This window comes from Microcaecilia unicolor, chromosome 4 (assembly GCF_901765095.1).
Source record: "Microcaecilia unicolor chromosome 4, aMicUni1.1, whole genome shotgun sequence".
Lineage (NCBI taxonomy): Eukaryota > Metazoa > Chordata > Amphibia > Gymnophiona > Siphonopidae > Microcaecilia > Microcaecilia unicolor.
In genome coordinates, this window is record NC_044034.1 from 224,467,334 (window position 1) to 224,488,491 (window position 21,158).

General features: G+C 48.4%; 1 protein-coding gene across 1 annotated transcript in view; it reads left to right on the forward strand.

Annotated features, from left to right (window-relative positions):
- LOC115469679 (adenylate cyclase type 10-like) overlaps window positions 1-21,158 on the forward strand; it is a 254,501-nt gene that overhangs the window by 98,400 nt on the left and 134,943 nt on the right. The window contains exon 10 of the mRNA XM_030202467.1: window positions 14,619-14,695. Within this exon, the coding sequence (XP_030058327.1) occupies window positions 14,619-14,695 (77 nt within the window). The remainder of the gene's footprint in view (window positions 1-14,618; window positions 14,696-21,158) is intronic.

Consider the following 21,158-nt stretch of genomic DNA (forward strand, 5'->3'; position numbering starts at 1 on the left):
CATCTCATCTCCTTCCTCTCTCTTCCTTTCCCTCCCCTCTATGTCCAGCAATTTCTCCTCTCTCCCTGGGCCCAGCTCTCCCATCCATGTCCATCCATGCTCCTCTCTCCCCTGCCTCCTCCATTCATCCATATCCAGCAATTCCCCTCTCTCCCTGGGACCTTCCCTCCCATCCATGTCCATCCATGCTCCTCTCTCCCCTGCCCCCCCATTCATCCATATCCAGCAATTCCCCTTTCTCCTTGAGCCCTGCCCTCCCATCCATGTCCATCCATGCTCCTCTCTCCCCTGCCTCCCTCCATTCACCCATATCCAGCAATTCCCCTTGAGCCCTGCCCTCCCATCCATGTCCATCCATGCTCCTCTCTCCCCTGCCTTCTCCATTCATACATATCCAGTAATTCCCCTCTCTCCCTGAGCCCTGCCCTCCCATCCATGTCCATCCATGCTCCTCTCTCCCCTGCCTCCCTCCATTCACCCATATCCAGCAATTCCCCTCTCTCCTTGAGCCCTGTCCTCCCATCCATGTCCATCCATGCTCCTCTCTCCCCTGCCCCCCCATTCATCCATATCCAGCAATTCCCCTTTCTCCTTGAGCCCCGCCCTCCCATCCATGTCCATCCATGCTCCTCTCTCCCCTGCCTCCCTCCATTCACCCATATCCAGCAATTCCCCTCTCTCCTTGAGCCCTGCCCTCCCATCCATGTCCATCCATGCTCCTCTCTCCCCTGTCCCAACTGCCCACCCTCTTCTCCCCCCCCCAAGATCCCTTTCCTTTTTTTCTTTTAAATTTACCTCCGAGTTTGGCAGCGACAGTGTCAGTGAAAGTGCTTCCCTTCGCTCAGTGTCCCGCCTTCTTCTGACATCATGATGTCAGAAGAAGGTGGGTCACTGAGCGAAGGGAAGCGCTTTCACTGGGAGCACTTTCACTGATGCTGTCGCTGCGCTGCTGGACTCGGAGGTAAATTTAAAAGAAAAAAAAGGAAAGGGATCTTGTGGGAGAGAAGAGGGCGGGCAGCTGGGACATGGGAGCGAGAGGGCGTGAGAGGGAGGATAGACGCTGCATCGGGGGAGGGGGGATGAGAGAGAGCCTGCCAACGGCGATCTGAATTAGAGGGACTGCACTGCAGGGAGGGAGTGAGAGGGATAGACGGACACTGCATCATGGGGGGGGGGGGGATGAGAGAGAGACGCTTGGGGCTTGCGGCTGGGGAGGCTTAGCCTCCCCAAGCCTCTTATACCAGGCGCCTATGCTTGGCGGTACTTTGCTGTGTGCTTCCTACAGTTTAGTCTGTCTTCATCCAGGCATTTAAGGATCCAAAGTTCTGGAGAAATCCAAGGTGAGCATTTGTGGTGGGGCATAAGACCTTTTTTAGTGGTACTGTTTTCTCTAAGGTCTTGGCTAAGTGTGTATTCCAGATGTCAACTTGTTCTGACACTGTTGTCGTCTTTTCATCCACATGTGGATAGTCCAAGGCCTCTAGGAAATTCTCAGCAGTCAGCTTTATTTTGTCTCTGATCTCCTTCCAAACTCTGGGAGGTGCCATTTGTTTTAGGTGGTCATATAAGGAGAATTTAATTAGAAAATGGTCTGACCATGTTAGAGGTGTTATTTCAATACTGTTATCCCAGAATTCTGGGATATCCACCCCTTTGTAGAATACCAGGAGGCTTATTTTCAAAGCACTTAGCCTCCCAAAGTTCCATAGAAACACATGGAACTTAGCCTCCCAAAGTGCTTTGAAAATATGCCTCCAGGTCTAGTATGTGACCCTTTTCATGGTTTGGAGAATTGATCACCTGTGTAAATCCTAGTGCTGTCATCGTGTCCAAAAAGACATCTGTGGTGGTATCTGGGGTTTCGATGTGTAGATTGAAGTCTCACATGATCACCAGCCTAGGGTAATTCAGGGTCACTTGAGTAATCAGGTCTAGGAGTTCTTGCACAAATAATGTGTTGTTTCGAGGTGCTATGTATACCATGAGCATCCAGATTGGTTTCTCCTCGTCAAGTTGGATTAAAAGAGATTCTGATTCATGTAGCTGGGGAATGGATATTTTGTGCATTTTGATTGTCTCCCGAATCAAGATTGCTACCCCTCCACCCCGTCTTCCTGGTCTTGGCTGATGTTGTGGTTTCCCCTCCCACACACCACTGGGATACTCGCATGCTCTTTGGAACTATTGCACATTTTTTGTGTCAGAGACTAGTTGTCACGCTTCTCATGGAACCTCGGTGTTAGTGAGCCCTTAGGCCACTGCCGAAGGGCGGCAGCAGCAGGAGGAATCACCCAAACACAGACAAGGCAGAACAGACGTACCAGCAACTTCAGGACAGGAACTACCAGGTGAGGACTGCAGCCGAGGCAACATAAGCTGGAGCAAGCAGGACAGGAATTCAGCCCAAACTTCACCTGCACTTAACCGCCGTTCCTCAGGAGTTGAGCCCCTGGGTGCCAACAGGACTTACCGGACAGGGCAAGTAGGCAGAACTGCAGGAACAGCAGCCGGCTGGCGAACAGCAGGTACTTCCAGAAAACACACCGGGGTTCCAGGCAGGCAGCAAGCAGCAGACAAAACCAGAAAACAAGCCAGGTCTGGGCAGGCAGCAGACAGAAGAATAAACTAGGAGACAAGCAGGGTCAAAGCCACAATCAGGAAATAGCACAGCAGCACTGCAACAAACTCTCACCAAAGGAAACTCCTCTGAGGACCTCTGTTGCAAGGCAAATTAGAGACCTTCCCAGGTGGTTAATAAAGGCAGCATACAAGGGAGTTCACCAGGTATGGGTACTGCTTAGTTCCAAAAAACTCCCAAAACAATCTGGAAGGCTGGAAGATCCGGACCGGATCAGCATATCTTCTGGAACATGGGAAACGGTAAGCCATCAGTTCAAAGCAGCCACCAGGTCTAACCACCGGGGGGCGAGGTAACTGAGAGCAAGGAACCTGGGCACCACCGTGACAGTACCTCCCCCTTAAGGCCTCCCCGGACTTCTCTGCTCGCTGCCGACAAAGAGACCTCCCCCATCTCGTCAGCAGCTCTTATATGGTGCGTGGGGACCCCCAAGGCCCTGCCCCCTTTTGGCTTCCCAACCAACGGTGGGCAGGGCCTCCTGCCACGTCACCCAGTCCGTCAGGGGGAAGCCAGAAGGGAAGGGTCGCTCAGGCCGGGGAGCTGCCGTGCGGCAACCGCCAAGTTATGAGCGGCTGCTCAGCATGCTCCTCGCTGGCCTTTCTTAACATAGGCAGGCTGCACGCCCTCTCGCTCCTGCCCTCACTTTTACCCCTAGCGTACTCACAGATCAAGCATGAGACAAGTTTAGGAATAAATGGCCACAGCTTTATTGAAACAACACATTAAACAATCCCTAGGAAGCACTCGAGCCCTGGGTTTGATGTATCAGAAGCTTCAGCTCTCTGCTGTGCCTATCCAGCTAGAGAGCCAGCATCACCACCCACGCTGCGGCCAGCCCTGTCTCCGTCCCCAGCGCGGCCGAGCATCCAGTGTGGCCGAGCATCCATCTGCTTGGGGCAACCTCCCCCCAGACCAGCGTCCCACCTGCCCTGTGCAACCAGCGAGGTGACTAGTCTGCCAGCAGTGAGTGCTCCTGTCTCTTGCCTGGAGCGGGTGATCTTCCTTTCGGCTGTTGTTCCAGCACATCCCATGGTTCCCAGGCTCGGGTGCCTCCGCCACAACCTGGGGGGCCTGAGAATCAGGGTCCCCGGGTCCCCCCCATCCTCCCTTCATGAATGGCGCTCAAGGGCACCCCCCACATGTGATCTTAGTCATGCCTGTGACCTTAGTCAAGCCTGGGATCCGCATGATGCCAGATCTGAGCTCTGCCAGGCTGCACCACCCACGTGTGACCTTAGTCATGCCTGTGACCTTAGTCATGCCTCTGGACCGCAATGCCACCACAGGATGATATCCGCCGGAGTATGGTGGCCAGAGTATGGTGGTCCCTTCCAGAGTAGCCGAGAATGCTAGGAGATTCCGCCTGGCCAAGGCGGTGGCGGTGGCATGGGGTGAACAGCAGTGGTAAGAGCCGGAGCTAACTCATACCAGGAATTCCAAGCCTTGTAGCGTCTAGGCCAAGGTGTAATCCCGGTCTCTGGGCCGCTAAACACTGTCAGCGTTGGAGGTATGTGGGCCTGATGAACCACACTGCACCTGTCAGTAGCAGGAGACCAGAAAGAGTGAGTCCCGCAATTGTCGGGCACTGCCAGGTTCCGTTTCCAGGAAAGCTTGTCGAAAGACAGCCTTGAACTGAAACTCACGGGGGGATGACTGTCATGAGCCATCTGTTCGTTTAGGTATGCATTGAGGTTAGCTAGCAGACAAGTGAGCAAGCCTATGCAGGGTAATGGTGAGCCCTTTGCCCGCCTGTGAGCCCTTTGCCTGCCTGAACAGACTTCCCGCGCTATTGAGACGCCGGCCGTCTGCAGGCCTCCAGCGTGTGCATAGCAGTGAAGAAGGTCAAAGAGGAGATGGCTCAGACACTGCAGCCTCGTAGCTATCATTGCACAGTGTGTGAAGAGCGAACCATAGGCAGTGCAAGGCTCATGCCACCTGGTGTCGAGGGGCGTAAGGGCGACCGTGCATATCCTCCCAACAAAGTCCTGATCAGTAAGCTGGCACGAGGGTTGCCTTCCACGGAGCTTGGCAAAAGAAGAAGCTGGAGAAGCCTGCAATGTGCAAGATGGCCATTTACCTGAAGGCGCCTCGCCCGAATGCCGCCGTGATATAACGTACAATGAGGTAAGCATGAACCGCTCCAATTGGCCACCCATGACATAGGAGGTATGCAGAAACTCGATGAAATGCCCATCTATATGAGCGCAGGGTAGAACGGGCTAATGATCTGCTGATGAGCAAGTGCACGGTGTCGATGAGTAAGTGCACAGTGTCCAAATGCCAAGTGCCCGGTGTCGATACCAAATGCCATAGGTGTTCGGGGACTGGAGCTGGTTCCTTGTCTGTTGAAAGTGTGCAAATTGGAAACGTAAGAAAGCACCAGCAGTCCGGTGATCTACTCCTGAAACGTGCAACGGAGCAAAATGCTGGAGGAGCGCTGCAGTGTGCGGGCAACATGCTGGTCGCTTGCTTATGAGCTCCCCCATGGCTGCACGTCCGTAGGCTGGTGCCAGGCCCCCAAACGTGGACTGTTGCAACATGGGAGAAGAATACAAGGAAGGTGATGGTCTTGGTGAGGCCACAGTGTGTCCAGTGCAGCTGCAACAAGGGAGAATAATACAAGGAAGGTGATGGTCTTGGTGAGGCCACAGCGTGTCCAGTGGAGCGGCCAAAGAACAGAGAACCAATCACTGCTGCCGTATGCTCCGTAGACCGAGGCATAGATATTACTGGGGAGGCTTAGCTCCTGCCAGAGCAGCCGCGAGGCCTAACGACCTGGACCTAGCATATCGTTAGTATCTACGAGGCCTAACGGGGTGTTGTATTCCAAGACCTGGACCTAACACGGGGTGTTTTATTCCAAGACCTAGACCTAGCATATCAGTAGCTAAAGGATCGTCCTCCACAGTGTAAGCTCACATATCGCACTTCTGTACCGTTTACTCCAACCAATTGGAAGAACAACCAAGCTTCAGGTGTTCAGGCCGCTTAAGATCTGGTACTGCAAGATCAAAGTGTCCTGAGGTAGACCCCAGCACAGGAATACACCCTGAAACCTCCATATTTTTCGGAATGGTCATGTATAGAATAACAAACAGTTTGCTCACAAGTCAGAAGAGGTGCCTTTTTGTAAGGGGTCTTCCTATTGTGGAAGTTGACTCAGTGGTAAAATTAGCTTCCATGGGAACTGAGTCCACTGAAAAGATTTTGGGATTGTTAAGAACCGGTCCCAAGATTAACGTCGCAGCACGGTAAAGTGATACCCCTGTTTGATAACCTTATTGGGCAAAACCTGAAGAAGCCTGTAACAAGGCGAAACGATATGGGCCACGTTGTTTATTCAATTTAAGACTTACTCAACCAGAGGGGCTATTGCACTACTTCAGTGAAAGCTAAGTTTTAAAGTTTTCTCTGTCGTTTATCTAGATTGTATTATCTAGTAAATATTCAGCAAAAAGACTGATTGTTTTGATATACTTTCTAAAATGATTTTTTGTTCATAAGCAAACTAATATGGGTAGAATATAGCCCTATGAACGAGATAGGACCGCAGACCATATAATCTCTTGTAGATATTAAAGTCTTGCAGGTCAGACCTCGGTCAATCCTTGGTCTCTGAGGGCTTTACCTATATTCATTAAGAATTGCAAATCATCTTACCCTTTGGGTTTTATTTTTTTGTTGTTCTCTAGTATTGTGGTAACTGAGTCCACTTTCCCATACACAAAGTCTGCCGCAGCAACTCAGGCTCATCCTGCATTCCCCACAAGACGCCAGTAATCTGGGAGTCTTTGAGGGCAAGCGTGGACAGAAATGTTGTAGAGCCCGTTACCAAGTGAGTCAGGAAGAGCACAGAGTCCAAAGACCCATGAGCACAGCCAAGGCAGGTTGAGAGAGGTCGAGGCAACAGCCCTCCAATAATTACAATTTGTAAGCAAGTTCGTCTGCATTACGCGGGAACTGCATGCTTTGCGTAGCTCATTTCAGGAATCTTTCCCAACCAGGCAAGGCTGACAACGGATAGAACATCGGGCCAATGTTGTATGCGGGGGGAGGGGGAATTCGACTTCATGTACCCTCCAAGTAACACAACCTTATGAAGATGAACCACCAGTAGTTCAAGTGCAGTTCCAAAACTGAGTATGGGAGATTGATAATCTTGAACCCACTATGTAAAGGTCAAAGGATGTTACTGTTGTCCCTGTGATATGCCTGCCGCCAAGACAGCTGTATTGTAAAGTAACGTCACTTCATCTATGCAGAGGATAAAGGACTAGGGGAGGATAACCCAGAAGTCGCAGTGCTGCTTAACTGTCAATCCTTGAGTAGGGAAAAGAGAAGTGCAATACTTGGATCAGGTGAGGATACGGATCCAGGGAAATACAGCAGCAAGCAGCCTTTTTGTGATCTGTACGGTGATGGTAACACTCTGGATCAGCCGTTCTTGGGGGTTTCATAAGCAAGAGCGAGTAAGCATGAAATGAAAGGTGAAAAGGTTAGCAGCTCAGCCATAACAAGGAAGGAAGAGGTACCTATGACTGTTAAGGACAATGAAGCGGATGGACAATAAGAGTGTACGGTATGCATGAAAACCACCCAAAAGGCAACCGGGTAACACCAAGTCTCGTCCATAGCACGTATGCTGTACTGCATGAAAGGAACCTCAGATAGGGAGATGGCACTTGAATTAGCCCAGACATACAGTGGGGGAAATAAGTATTTGATCCCTTGCTGATTTTGTAAGTTTGCCCACTGACAAAGACATGAGCAGCCCATAATTGAAGGGTAGGTTATTGGTAACAGTGAGAGATAGCACATCACAAATTAAATCCGGAAAATCACATTGTGGAAAGTATATGAATTTATTTGCATTCTGCAGAGGGAAATAAGTATTTAATCCCTCTGGCAAACAAGACCTAATACTTGGTGGCAAAACCCTTGTTGGCAAGCACAGCGGTCAGACGTCTTCTGTAGTTGATGATGAGGTTTGCACACATGTCAGGAGGAATTTTGGTCCACTCCTCTTTGCAGATCATCTCTAAATCATTAAGAGTTCTGGGCTGTCGCTTGGCAACTCGCAGCTTCAGCTCCCTCCATAAGTTTTCAATGGGATTAAGGTCTGGTGACTGGCTAGGCCACTCCATGACCCTAATGTGCTTCTTCCTGAGCCACTCCTTTGTTGCCTTGGCTGTATGTTTTGGGTCATTGTCGTGCTGGAAGACCCAGCCACGACCCATTTTTAAGGCCCTGGCGGAGGGAAGGAGGTTGTCACTCAGAATTGTACGGTACATGGCCCCATCCATTCTCCCATTGATGCGGTGAAGTAGTCCTGTGCCCTTAGCAGAGAAACACCCCCAAAACATAACATTTCCACCTCCATGCTTGACAGTGGGGACGGTGTTCTTTGGGTCATAGGCAGCATTTCTCTTCCTCCAAACACGGCGAGTTGAGTTCATGCCAAAGAGCTCAATTTTTGTCTCATCTGACCACAGCACCTTCTCCCAATCACTCTCGGCATCATCCAGGTGTTCACTGGCAAACTTCAGACGGGCCGTCACATGTGCCTTCCGGAGCAGGGGGACCTTGCGGGCACTGCAGGATTGCAATCCGTTATGTCGTAATGTGTTACCAATGGTTTTCATGGTGACAGTGGTCCCAGCTGCCTTGAGATCATTGACAAGTTCCCCCCTTGTAGTTGTAGGCTGATTTCTAACCTTCCTCATGATCAAGGATACCCCACGAGGTGAGATTTTGCGTGGAGCCCCAGATCTTTGTCGATTGACAGTCATTTTGTACTTCTTCCATTTTCTTACTATGGCACCAACAGTTGTCTCCTTCTCGCCCAGCGTCTTACTGATGGTTTTGTAGCCCATTCCAGCCTTGTGCAGGTGTATGATCTTGTCCCTGACATCCTTAGACAGCTCCTTGCTCTTGGCCATTTTGTAGAGGTTAGAGTCTGACTGATTCACTGAGTCTGTGGACAGGTGTCTTTCATACAGGTGACCATTGCCGACAGCTGTCTGTCATGCAGGTAACGAGTTGATTTGGAGCATCTACCTGTAGGGGCCAGATCTCTTACTGGTTGGTGGGGGATCAAATACTTATTTCCCTCTGCAGAATGCAAATAAATTCATATACTTTCCACAATGTGATTTTCCGGATTTAATTTGTGATGTGCTATCTCTCACTGTTACCAATAACCTACCCTTCAATTATGGGCTGCTCATGTCTTTGTCAGTGGGCAAACTTACAAAATCAGCAAGGGATCAAATACTTATTTCCCCCACTGTATATGAGGGGAACTGTGTGGGAGAAAATCAGAAGAAGAGCATTCAGTCTAACAATTCCGTAATTACACAATGGCAGGTACCTCGTGCTCCCGATAGATAGCACTGTTTCCAGTCAACAGAGCATGGCATCGATTTGCGGAGGCTGATTTCCTGCAGACAATGCTCACTATGCACGCGTCACCCAAGGATTGACGTACCGTAATGATAGCTTGGTGACACTCCATGACTAATGTGCTGAAGGAACATTTGTCTAAGTCGATAAGGCAGCTAATAGTACCGAGCACCTCTGCTGCTTGTCGATCACCTATGTAATTTGTTGACCTGGATGGCCATCCTGGCAGAGACATCGCATTTAGTGTGGGTACATATCTGGATATATATACCGTTATATATATATGCTTCTCTATAAATATCAATATATAAATCCCCATACCCAGCAACACAGCATAACCAATGATCATACTGGACAGTATGCAATCTTCATTCCCCTCGCCCCTCATGGTGCCCAGCACACACCTACCTCAATCGACCACAACTTAACCTTGTATTTGTTATCCACCGACTTGCAAACGCCTTTACTGTACTATGTAAGCCACATTGAGCCTGCAAATAGGTGGGAAAATGTGAGGTACAAATGTAACAAACAAGCAAATAAATTTAAAATAAAGCTATGCAGACAGGGACCCTAGATACAGTAAATATAGACAAATTTGTTTTTGTTTGCTTTCCAAAATGAGTGATAATGAATAGCTGCAGTGGGAATTGAACCCAAGTCCCTCCAGGAACAAAATCTGCTGCACTAACCAACTGGCTACTCCTCTGCTCCGCAAATTCGCATAAGGAAAACTGCTTTTAGCACTGTTGCGCCTTGCTGCCATCTGCAGGCTAATGTTAGGAACTGCCGCTCTACAGTCCCAGGAGAGAGAGCAGCCTCTGCAGGGAGCATGAGGTTGGGGGGTGGCCAGGCCAGAGGGGAGAAAATGGCATGCCACTCAACCCCCGTAAAATGGTCGCCCCCTTCCGGCCTCCCAACCAACGGGCATGCAGGGTCCTCTGCCGCATCATCCAGACCGTCGGTGGGGAAGCCGGAAGGGAAGGGTTGCTCCGGCCAGGGAGGGAGCTGCTGTGCGTCAGCCGCCATGTTATGTGCAGCTGCTCGGCATGCTCCTCGCCAGCCTTCCTAATTATCTGGCCCTATTTGAAAGTAGGCTCTGGGGCAAGGGGTGCCTTTGGCAGCCCTTGTCACCCAAAGTAAAATGCTCAGGACTAGTGGTCTCCACATCCTGTAGAGTCACCATACAAACAAAAGCCCATCTGATTTAAAAACGTGTCTAGTAGTGGAAGGAGTGTGTGTGCTGTCCCTGAGGTGATGGTCACAATTTGAAATATTTTTACTTCTAGTTAAGAAGACAGGCTGCCTGCTCCCACCAGTCCTGGGACATCTGCTGTGTCTAGCCTCCTGATGTAACTTCCTGTTTTCCTCATAGTGAGGACACAGCAGAGGCAGTCTGTGTTAAATCATTGCTGGTCACAGCCATGGCACCAAAGCGACAACATCGGCACTGCTGGCTAGCCGACACCAAACAGCGCCACGGCACAGGGCAGCAAAGGCAGCGGGCAACACGCAACGGCAGGAGCGCGTGGAGCCAAAATAAAAGCGGCTGTGAAATCAGCTGATTTAATAGTCGGCCACAACCGTGCTCCGCGGTAACGCTTCACTGACAGCTGAAAAAAAAGTGGCAGCGAGGGTACACCGAGCAGAACGAGGCAAAATTAGATTGTAAGCTCTTTGAGCAGGGACTGTCTTTCTTCTATGTTTGTGCAGCGCTGCGTATGCCTTGTAGCGCTATAGAAATGCTAAATAGTAGTAAATAGTAGTAGTAGTAAAATTAAAAGAAAACAAAATGGCCAACTAAAATGAGGACCGACTGAGGGGCAGACGGTGCTGGAAATGAGCGAAGAAAGGGCAGACCAGACGCTTGGTGGAAAGGGGCAGAGAAAGGAGGCAGATGCTGGTTAGAAAGGGGCAAGAGAGAGAGGGCATAGGCTGGATGGAAGGCAAAGAGGGAGAGAAAGGGCAGAGATGCATGTGCGGCTAGATGGAAAGGGACAGAGAGGGGGCAGACTAGATGGAAAGGGGTAAACGCTGGATGAAAAGGGACAGGGGCAGGGGCAGGGAGAGGGTCAGACACTGGATGGAAAGGGGCAGAGAGAGGGGGCATACACTGGATAGAGGAGAGAGAAAGGTCAGATGCACACGCACAGCTGGCTGCAAAAGGGGCAGAGAGAGGGGGCATAAGCTGGATGGAAGAGAGAGAAAGGGCAGATGCACACGCGCAACTGAATGGAAAGGGGCAGAGAGAGGGGGCATGCACCAGATGGAAGGGAGAGAAAGGGCAGACGCACATGTGACTGTATGGAAAGGGGCAGAGAGGGGGCAGACAAGGGTAAAAAGGGACAGGGGCAGACGCTGGATGGAACGGGGCAGCAGTGCCGTAGCTAGGGTAGTTGACACCCGGGGCTGGTCATTTTTTAACCCCCCCCCCCCCCCCGAAATCCAGTACTAGGCATACCGAGAATACAAAACACTCAGGACCTATAGAGCAATTCTACCATACCATAAGCAGTAATTTCTACGAGTCACACAAGGAAAGGGAAAGCATCTTAAACACTACAGTGAGCACTAGAACATCAATTCACCTATTGTAAAACGAAAACAGACAGATTAGTACAGATCGTCGATCCTGCACAGTCAATGCCAACCGAAAGCCATGTCTTTTTCACAAATACAGATACACCCTAATCCACTATAGAATAAGTAATCATAAACTTTTTATTTAGACAAAATTAAACTGAACCCCCGATGCCAGACTCTGCATACAATGCAACACCACAGAAACAGAAAATGTCCTCTAGTACTGTGCAAAATATAAAGACAGCAGATGTAAATTTGAAAAAACTAACAAATACCAATCACCACTTTACAAATTAACAAATAGAAATAAAACAAATAATATCATTTTATTGGACTAATACATTTAGCTTTCAGAGGCCAAAACCTCCTTCCTCAGGTCAATTCAGTATAGTACTATTACAGTGTCCTATCCTGACTTGAGGAAGGGGGTTTTGTTCTCCGAAAGTAAAATGTATTAAAATTAGTCCAATAAAAAGATTACCTTATTTACATGTTGTTATAAACATTTATTAACACAGCTACAATACTACTTTATCCTAAAGCAAAAATATATATATATATTTACAGTTCGTTGTCTCTGGTTTCTGCTTTCCTCATCTTTTCACTGTCTTCCTTCTATCCAGCATCTGTCTTCGCTCTCTCTCTCTGCCATCCACTGTCTGCCCTCTGTCCCTTCCATCCACTTCTGCCCCTTCCATGCACCATCTGCCCCAGTCTGCCATCTCTCTCTCCCCCTTCCATCAACATCTGCCCTCTATCTCTGCCCCTTCCACCCACCATCTGCCCTTTCTCTCTGCCCCTTCAATCCGTCTGCCCTCCCTCTACCATCCATCCAGGGTCTGCCCTCCCTCACGCTCCCCCCTTCTATCCCCTCTCTCTCTGCCCCCTCTTTTCAGCCCCTAGTTCCAACCCCCTTATTCCACCTGCCCCTAGTTCCAGCCCCAGCCCACATCTCCCACCTGCCCCTAGTTCCAGCCCCACTATCCCACCAGTCCCCAACCCTTTTCTCCCATCAGTCCCGAGCTTCAGCCCCCAGCTACTTCTCCCTGTCCTCTTTTCAGCCCCTAGTTTCAACCCCAGCCCTTTTCTCTCACCAGTCCCAAGCTTCAGCCCCAGCCAGTTCTCCCTGTCCCCTTTAAAGCCCCTAGTCCCCACAGTTTCAGCCCCCTTCATCCACCACATGCCTTGCATCCCCCCTTTTCAGCCCCAGACCCATTCTCCCACCTGCCCCAGGCATGGACCCATTTTCCCTCCTGCCTTGTCAGACCCCAGTTCCAGCTTCAGACCCCTTCTCCCATCTGAGCACTCCCCTCCCCCTCCCCTTCTCCCCTCTCTGAGCACCCATCTGAGCTCCCCCACCCTCCCTAATCCCCTTTAAGCACCCCTCTGAGCTCCCCCACCCCTCCCCAATCCCCTTCTCCCCTCTCTGAGCTCCCAACCCTCCCTAATCCCCTTTAAGCACCCCTCTGAGCTCCCCCACCCTTCCCCAATCCCCTTCTCCTCGCTCTGAGCTCTCCCACCCTCCCTAATCCCCTTTAAGCACCTCTCTGAGCTCCCCCACCCCTCCCCAATCCCCTTCTCCCCTCCTTGATGCTCTCCCACCCTCCCTAATCCCCTTCAAGCACCCCTCTGAGCTCCCCACCCCTCCCCAATCCCCGTCTCCCCTCTCTGAGCTCCCCACCCTCCCTAATCTCCTTTAAGCACCCCTCTAAGCTCCCCCACCCTTCCCCAATCCCCTTCTCCCCTCTCTGAGCTCCCCCACCCTCCCTAATCCCCTTTAAGCACCCCTCTGAGCTCCCCCACCCTTCCCCAATCCACTTCTCCCCTCTCTGAGCTCCCCCACTCTCCCTAATCCCCTTTAAGCACCCCTCTGTGCTCCCCCACCCCTCCCCAATCCCCTTCTCCCCTCTGAGTCCCCCCCGACCCGACAGCTGAGATCCGTTCTCCTGCTGCTCCTACCCTGTCCTGCCTTTTAAAAAATTTTTTCGAAGCACTGGAGAGTGGCAGGCAGCGCGCCTCGCGTCTGCCCTGCTAGTAAAGAAGATCTCGTCAACGTCGTCGTCCTTCCCACACTGAGTCCTGCCCGCCCTCGCGGTAATAGGAAGTTGCCTCAGAGGGGGGCGGGACTCAATGTGGGAAGGGCGACGACATCAGCGAGATCTTCTTTACTAGCAGGGCAGACGCGAGGCGCGCTGCCTGCCACACTCCGGCGCTTCGAAAAAAATTTTTAAAGGCGGAGCAGCGGGAGCGGAGCACCCCCCCACCTGATGACACCTGGGGCGGACCGCCCCCACCGCCCCACCCTTGCTACGCCACTGCGGGGCAGAGAGAGGGTGCAGATGCTGGATGGAAAGGGGCAGAGAGAGGGGTTATATGCTGGATGGAAGGAAGAGAAAGGGCAGATGCCCACGCGCAGCTGAATGGAAAGGTACAGAGAGAGGGGGTGTTAAAAAGAGGTCGGCCCCGGGTGTCAAGTAAGCTAGGTACGCCACTGCTCAATTGTCACAAGTACAGGGTCAGTAGTTGTCAAATGCCTGCTGGAATAGATAGGTCTTCACTATAGACTGGAATGAGATATAAGAAGTATTTTGTCTGAGGTACTGCAGTAGGAAATTCCAGAGTACTGGAGACAAAAAGAAGAAGGCAGTTGATCTTGTGGACTCCCATTTTGCCTTGGAAGGGTGAGGTAAGACTACTCTGTTGTCAGTCAAAGAACACAATATACGTCGTGGGGTGTGTGGAATGATCAGAGATGCTAAATAATTAGGCTTATTGTTATAAAACTTTTTGTGTGTAAGAGTCTATATTTTGAATTTAATTCTGGAGTCTGTCGGTAACAAGTGCAATTATTTCGGTAGTGGTATGATAATAATGGGGAATAGAGAACACTAGTAATAGCTACTCCCAACATGGCAGGATTCAACAACCCAGCATCAGAACATGGGGAAACAATAAAGCATGACAAACTTACTATGTCTTCACTTTTGCTTTCTAGCATGGCTTCCATCAGTGTCACTAGTGGCCCTGTGTTTTTTGGTGTGATTGGACATCCTTTCAGACATGACTATACAGGTAAAGTATACAGGAATTTTTGATAATTTATGTATAGTATATGACTGTGCATGTGATATGGCAATCTTACCTTTAGTACTTAGTCAATATTCCATTCAATTCATTGAAATAAGGGTCAACAAACAAGTTGCATCGATGTCTTTTTTATTGGATTAGTACAGTGGTGGTGACTTATCAGGAGCTATGCTTTCTTTATCAGCTTTGTACAGAATAAGCTTATTTTCGCAAATGTTAGTCAGAAAGCCAAACATATGTTTCCCACAAACTAGAAAAAAAGTATTATTTTTCTCTAACAGTAGCAGATTCTCAAAAGAACATTACACAGTGAGGTCTTTAGTTGAACTACATTCTAGGGAATGTATAAGCCTGCTTATCTGGGGGAAGCTAGCCTCCTTTCCCAAGGGGGAACCCTCCCCCCCCCCCCCCAGTTGATCCCTACAAGCATTAGTGTAATGGTAGCCAAACGGCTCTCATGCATCCCCTATCTCCACTGACAAGAAGAATGAAACAGTCAAAACAAGTTGGTGATGCCAACCAACAATGCCAACAGAGATAGTGCTCTTAGAGCTCAGAAAAAGCCAGAAGGTTTTCTGCTTATTTACAAGAGTTCCAATACAGCCAGTACATTTACAGGACTCTCCTCACCTAACTTCATCCAAGCTATCATATGAATGCATTTTTTGTCTGTCAACATACTTCTGTGCTGCTAAAAAGATTTTTCTCCAAGGACAAGCAAGGCATCACTTACCACATGTCCAATGAAGCCTGGCACAGACGCTACCCAGCATTCCAGAATCTTAAGAAGTTTTTGGCAGCACCGTACTACACATGTGCGGGTGCATTCCTGCCCAAATCACTTGTGCAGGACCAGTAGTCTTTTTTTCTTCCACAGAGCAGAGCAGTCACGATCTTGCTAGCTCTCTTAAATGTGAGATTGTTTTCTTATCTGGTGCCTTCCCTCGCATTTTTTTATTGTTTCCTGATCCCCTCCTAGTTCCCATAGGGTTTTCTACTTGTTTCTTTGTTTTTGCGCAGCTTCATTGACCTTCTTTAGTGGGAAAGTGTGGGATACAAATATAATAAATAAATAAAATAAATTCTTAGGCATAAGCACCTGGTCAAGTACTTTCTTTGTTTTAAATTTTTTTTTTAATTGAGCCATTTAATTTTGCTGTGGCTATTTTTGCCCAGATGTCCCTTAAGAAGTGTTGGCAAAGTCATCTCTGTGACTGACCCTCACCATTGGTGGTTGCAGTGCTAGGACCTGACCACAAGGCCTCTAATTGACTCTGTTCTAAAATGCATAAAATAACTCAAAAGAGTTGTGAGGCCCCATGCGAGAAACTGTTTGGTACTTTGAAGTCCAGTCCATGGACAGGCATCAAAGGCATCAGTCTCCAAGGCTGACAAAGCTGCATCTGACACTGGGAGTGCACTGGCCTCCCCCTGCCTCAACATCAGGTGCCAGTAGGGCCCTGTTGGACCAAACAGCATTGGTCCTGACACTGAGGACATTCCAGGATTCAACGTCATCCTCATTGGCTCCAAGGGATCCCGATGTCATGCATTGAGCGAAGGAGCATCAACATCATACCTGCTTGAAGAACATTGCCTGAGCTCTGGGACATCGGACATCAGCACCACCAGTACCCGCAAAATGTCAGCGCTGAAAAGATCCCCCTTCTTGGAGTCAGTGCCAGTGTACCAGTCTCCTCACTGACAGGACCAGCTTTCTGATTCGGCTCCATCATCCTTGCAGGCTGTGTCTGTAATGACATCAGCTTTGCCTTTAACCAATGCCTGCCCCCTGGAAGCAGCTCCAAGCTCTCTTGCAGGAGAGTTGAAGTGGGTATTGGCTTGGTGTGATGCCAAAGCCTCAAGGTTGATGATGCCAACCATGGCTCCACCCCATCTGATTCTGGAGGCCCATGCTCTCTCTGTTGCCCATATAATGAATTAAAAAGGCAATAAATAAATAAATAAATAAATATCAGAGCTTCAGTACCAGTGCACTGATCTTGATCTCTGCTTTCAAAAGAGAGAAGCCTTAGAGAAGTAAACCAAGTGGTCCAACTAGTAGGAAGAAATCTGAGCACACCTTCCTGCCTACTGTATCACATATGCCTATATATGTAATATCATATATGCCAACATAAGTAGTATCACATCATACCTTATACTATGATTTTATCGTGTTGGACAGACTTTATGGACTATCTGTCATCATCTACTATGTTACTGCTTCCCCTGCCCTGTCCCTTTACTTCAGGAACACGTGCTCTGAAACCAATGCACATACTTTTTACTACTGGGAAGATTATGAGCCCTTGAAGAACAGAGAAAGTACCTGCATATAGTGTGTTCAGCACTGCGTACGTCTAGTAGTGCTATAGAAATGATTGATAGTAGCAATAGTCTTTGGGATTCTGCCAGGTACTTGTGACTTGGATTGACCACTATTGGAAGCAGCATACTGGGCTAGATGAACCATCAGTCTGACCCAGTATGTTCTCCAACACCCACTGTAAACTCACTGTAAACTGTCCCAACTACCTAATGAAATCTGCCCCTGACCGCTTCATAGCAGACCTCAAATCCCACCTAAACTACATGCTTCAGCAAGGTCTCTTCCCTAAGGAAAATGGCAATATCCTTCTGTCAGGCTTTCAAGGCAGAAACTAGGTTTGTGACACCTTGGGCCACTGCCGTGGAGCAGCAGTGGCAGGCAAAACCATCCCACACCAGAGACAAGGCAGAACTCTGACAGAAACAGCTAGACTTCACCTGCGCTTGACCACCCTTCCCCAGGAGTTGAGCCCTTGGGTGCAGGTGGCCGGCAGGACTTACCAGACAGGGCAGGCACTGGATACCAACTAGGCTGAACAGGGACTGAGGGTCAGAGGGGAAAGGAATATACATGGGCAGCAAGGCAGGAAACTGGGCTAGGACTCACAGACAGACAATACTACACAAAGCAGGAAATGGACAAGCTAAAGGACAGGAACTGAAAGCTGCCACGCAGCCATTGAAACAGGGTACAAATACTGACAGACAAGAGACAGGACCGAAAGCTGCCAGGCAGCCACTAAACAAGAAACACAGACAACCAAGAACTAGACAGAGAAATACAAACAAGAAACAAGACTGGGAAACAAGCAATACAGTACAAGATAAACTACACAGACTAGAATCAGGCAAGACAAGAGACAGGACCGAAAGCTGCCAGGCAGCCACTAAACAAGAAACACAGACAACCAAGAACTAGACAGAGAAATACAAACAAGAAACAAGACTGGGAAACAAGCAATACAGTACAAGATAAACTACACAGACTAGAATCAGGCAAGAATCTCAGACAATAAACTGGACTAGGCAGAAGTGCACAGCGCACACCAGCATACCAGGGACCTTAGGCGATGCAAAGGCAAACTCAGAAGGTTCCAGGTGGTTAATAAACCCATCAGCCCCTGAAGCTCAGCTGCAGGAATCATGAGGCAGCTACGGATGAGGCTAGCTGCCAAACTTCAAACCAAGTCTGGAGGGCTGGAATATCTGGACCGGACCGGAAAGAAAGTCTGGAAAGTCTATGGCAGCCACCAGTTCTGGCCACCAGAGGGCGAGAGGAACACAAACCAAGACACAGGCAGAAAGCATACTGAAGCACAGAGAGGCTTAACACACACAGGTGCAGTGTAGTGGAGTAATCAGAGCCATGCTGGAAGCAGCCAGCACACAGAGACAGAGACGGAGCTAACTCAGGAAGAACAGACAAAAGCCAGCTCAGAAGCTGACCGCCGGAAATAAGGTGAGTCTGAGAGGGGTCACGACCACAATCGTGACACCTACTCACTCCGATACCAAAAGACACCAAGAAAAAAACAAATGAAATCACTAACTACCGTCCAGTAGCATCCATTCCATTGTCAGTCAAACTGATGGAAAGCATGGTAGCCAAACAACTTACAGATTATATAAACAAATTCTCAATATTACACGAATCACAGTCAGGTTTTCGCCCCCTCCACAGCACAGAAACAGTACTACTCACTTTCCTAGCCAAATTCAAGCAGGAAATAGCAATAGGCAAAAATGTCCTCCTCCTCCAATTCAACACGTCTAGTGCATTCGACATGGTAAACCATAATATATTAATAAGATTACTAGATACGTTCAGGATTGGTGGAAACATACTTAGCTGGATTAAGGGTTTTCTAACCACAAGAACATATCAAGTAAAATCAAACTCAAACATATTATCTCCGTGGAAAGCAGACTGCGTAGTACCACAAGGATCACCGCTATCACCGATCCTCTTCAACCTAAGGATGACCCCACTAGCCAAGTCCTTATCCAACCAAGGCCTTAACCCTTTCATCTATGCAGATGATGTCACAATATTCATTCCTTACAAATCTAAACTGACAGAAATCACCAACAAAATCAAAATCAGCTTGAACATCATGGACTCTTGGGCAAATGCATTTCAACTAAAACTAAACAAAGAAAAACCACACTGTTTCATCCCTACACAGCGCAGATAACCCCACAATTATCAACATCCCAGATTACACCCTCCCTATCTCAGACAGCTTGAAAGTCCTCGGCGTTACAATGGACCGCAACTTAACACTAGAGAGCCAAGTGACATCCACAACAAAGAAAATGTTCCACTCAATGTGGAAACTCAAACGCATGAAACAATTCTTCTCGAGGGGAACATTTTGCAACCTGATACAATCAATGGTACTAAGCCATGCAGACTACTGCAATGGAATTTATGTGGGATGCATAGAACAAACCTTAAAGAAACTTCAGACCGCTCAAAACACGACAGCTAGGCTTATCTTCGGAAAAACGTGATTTGAAAGTGCAAAACCCCTTTGCAAAAAACTACACTGGCTCCCAATCAAAGAATGCATTGGTTTCCATATCTGCACTCTGGTTCACAAAATTATCTACGGTGAAGCTCCGGGATACATGATAGACTTGATCGAACTACCAACTAGAAACACATCCGAATCAACACGAATGTACCTAAATCTGCACTACCCAAGCTGCAAAGGACTCAAATACAAATCAACTTACACGTCCAGTTTTTCCAACACAAGCACACAACTGTGGAGCGTATTACCAAAAGCCTTGAAAACTACGAACGACCACCTAAACTTCCGGAAAACACTAAAAACTAACCTGTTTAAAAAGGCATACCCTACCAATCCGACAAAAATGCCTGATCTCTGCAACACAACAAAACTAAAGAACGTAATGGACATAACACAACTCTTCCGTTGTACGATTCCCTAGTGTGGCTGTACCACATGAACTTTATCTTACCACAACATCACTTTGCATTTGTTTAAACCGGAGTCTGTAACGCCTCTCCAGTACTATGTAAGCCACATTGAGCCTACAAATAGGTGGGAAAATGTGGGATATAAATGTAAGAAATAAATACATAAATATTCTTATGTATTTCTCATTCTCTCAGATGCTCCTCAGTCTTGTCTTCCCTCAGTTCCTCTACTTCTTTTTTGAGGGATTCAAGTTGCAGACACCTCACACATGGAACCAGCCCATCATCTCCTTGGATCGTGCTTTCTATCTGCACAGAAACAGAAGCTATAGCTTTTTACATTACATAATACTTATATGCAGTACATAAGTACATAAGTAATGCCACACTGGGAAAAGACCAAGGGTCCATCGAGCCCAGCATCCTATCCACGACAGCGGCCAATCCAGGCCAAGGGCACCTGGCAAGCTTCCCAAACATACAAACATTCTATACATGTTATTCCCGGAATTGTGGATTTTTCCCAAGTCCATTTAGTAGCGGTTTATGGACTTGTCCTTTAGGAAACCATCTAACCCCTTTTTAAACTCTGCCAAACTAACCACCTTCACCACGTTCTCCGGCAACAAATTCCAGAGTTTAATTACGCGTTGGGTGAAGAAAATGTTTCTACGATTTGTTTTAAATTTTCAACACTGTAGTTTCATCGCATGCCCCCTAGTCCTAGTATTTTTGGAAAGCGTGAACAGACGCTTCACATCCACCTGTTCCACTCCACTCATTATTTTATATACCTTTATCATGTCTCCCCTCAGTGAATAACCAAAAAGTAGTAAACATGAATAGAATCAGAGATCTTAGTAAGATTACCACCCAGACACTACTAGCAAGTTCCTCTTCGAATCTGGACATTCTCAAACTTCCTGTAGAAGACCAAGCCTAGACCTGGAATACGTCACTTCAAGCATCTCTTGATACCTTAGCCCCTGTCAGAACATATACACAAAACAGTTTAAAAAACATAGGGAACCCTGGTACACCCAGGCTTTATACTTATTAAAATGACAACTGAGACAGTCCGAGTGCCTCTAAAGATGATGACCCTCCCCCTGTATCTTCACAATCTATAAAGATAATGCACACTCTTAGAAACTTGCCCTACTGTCTATC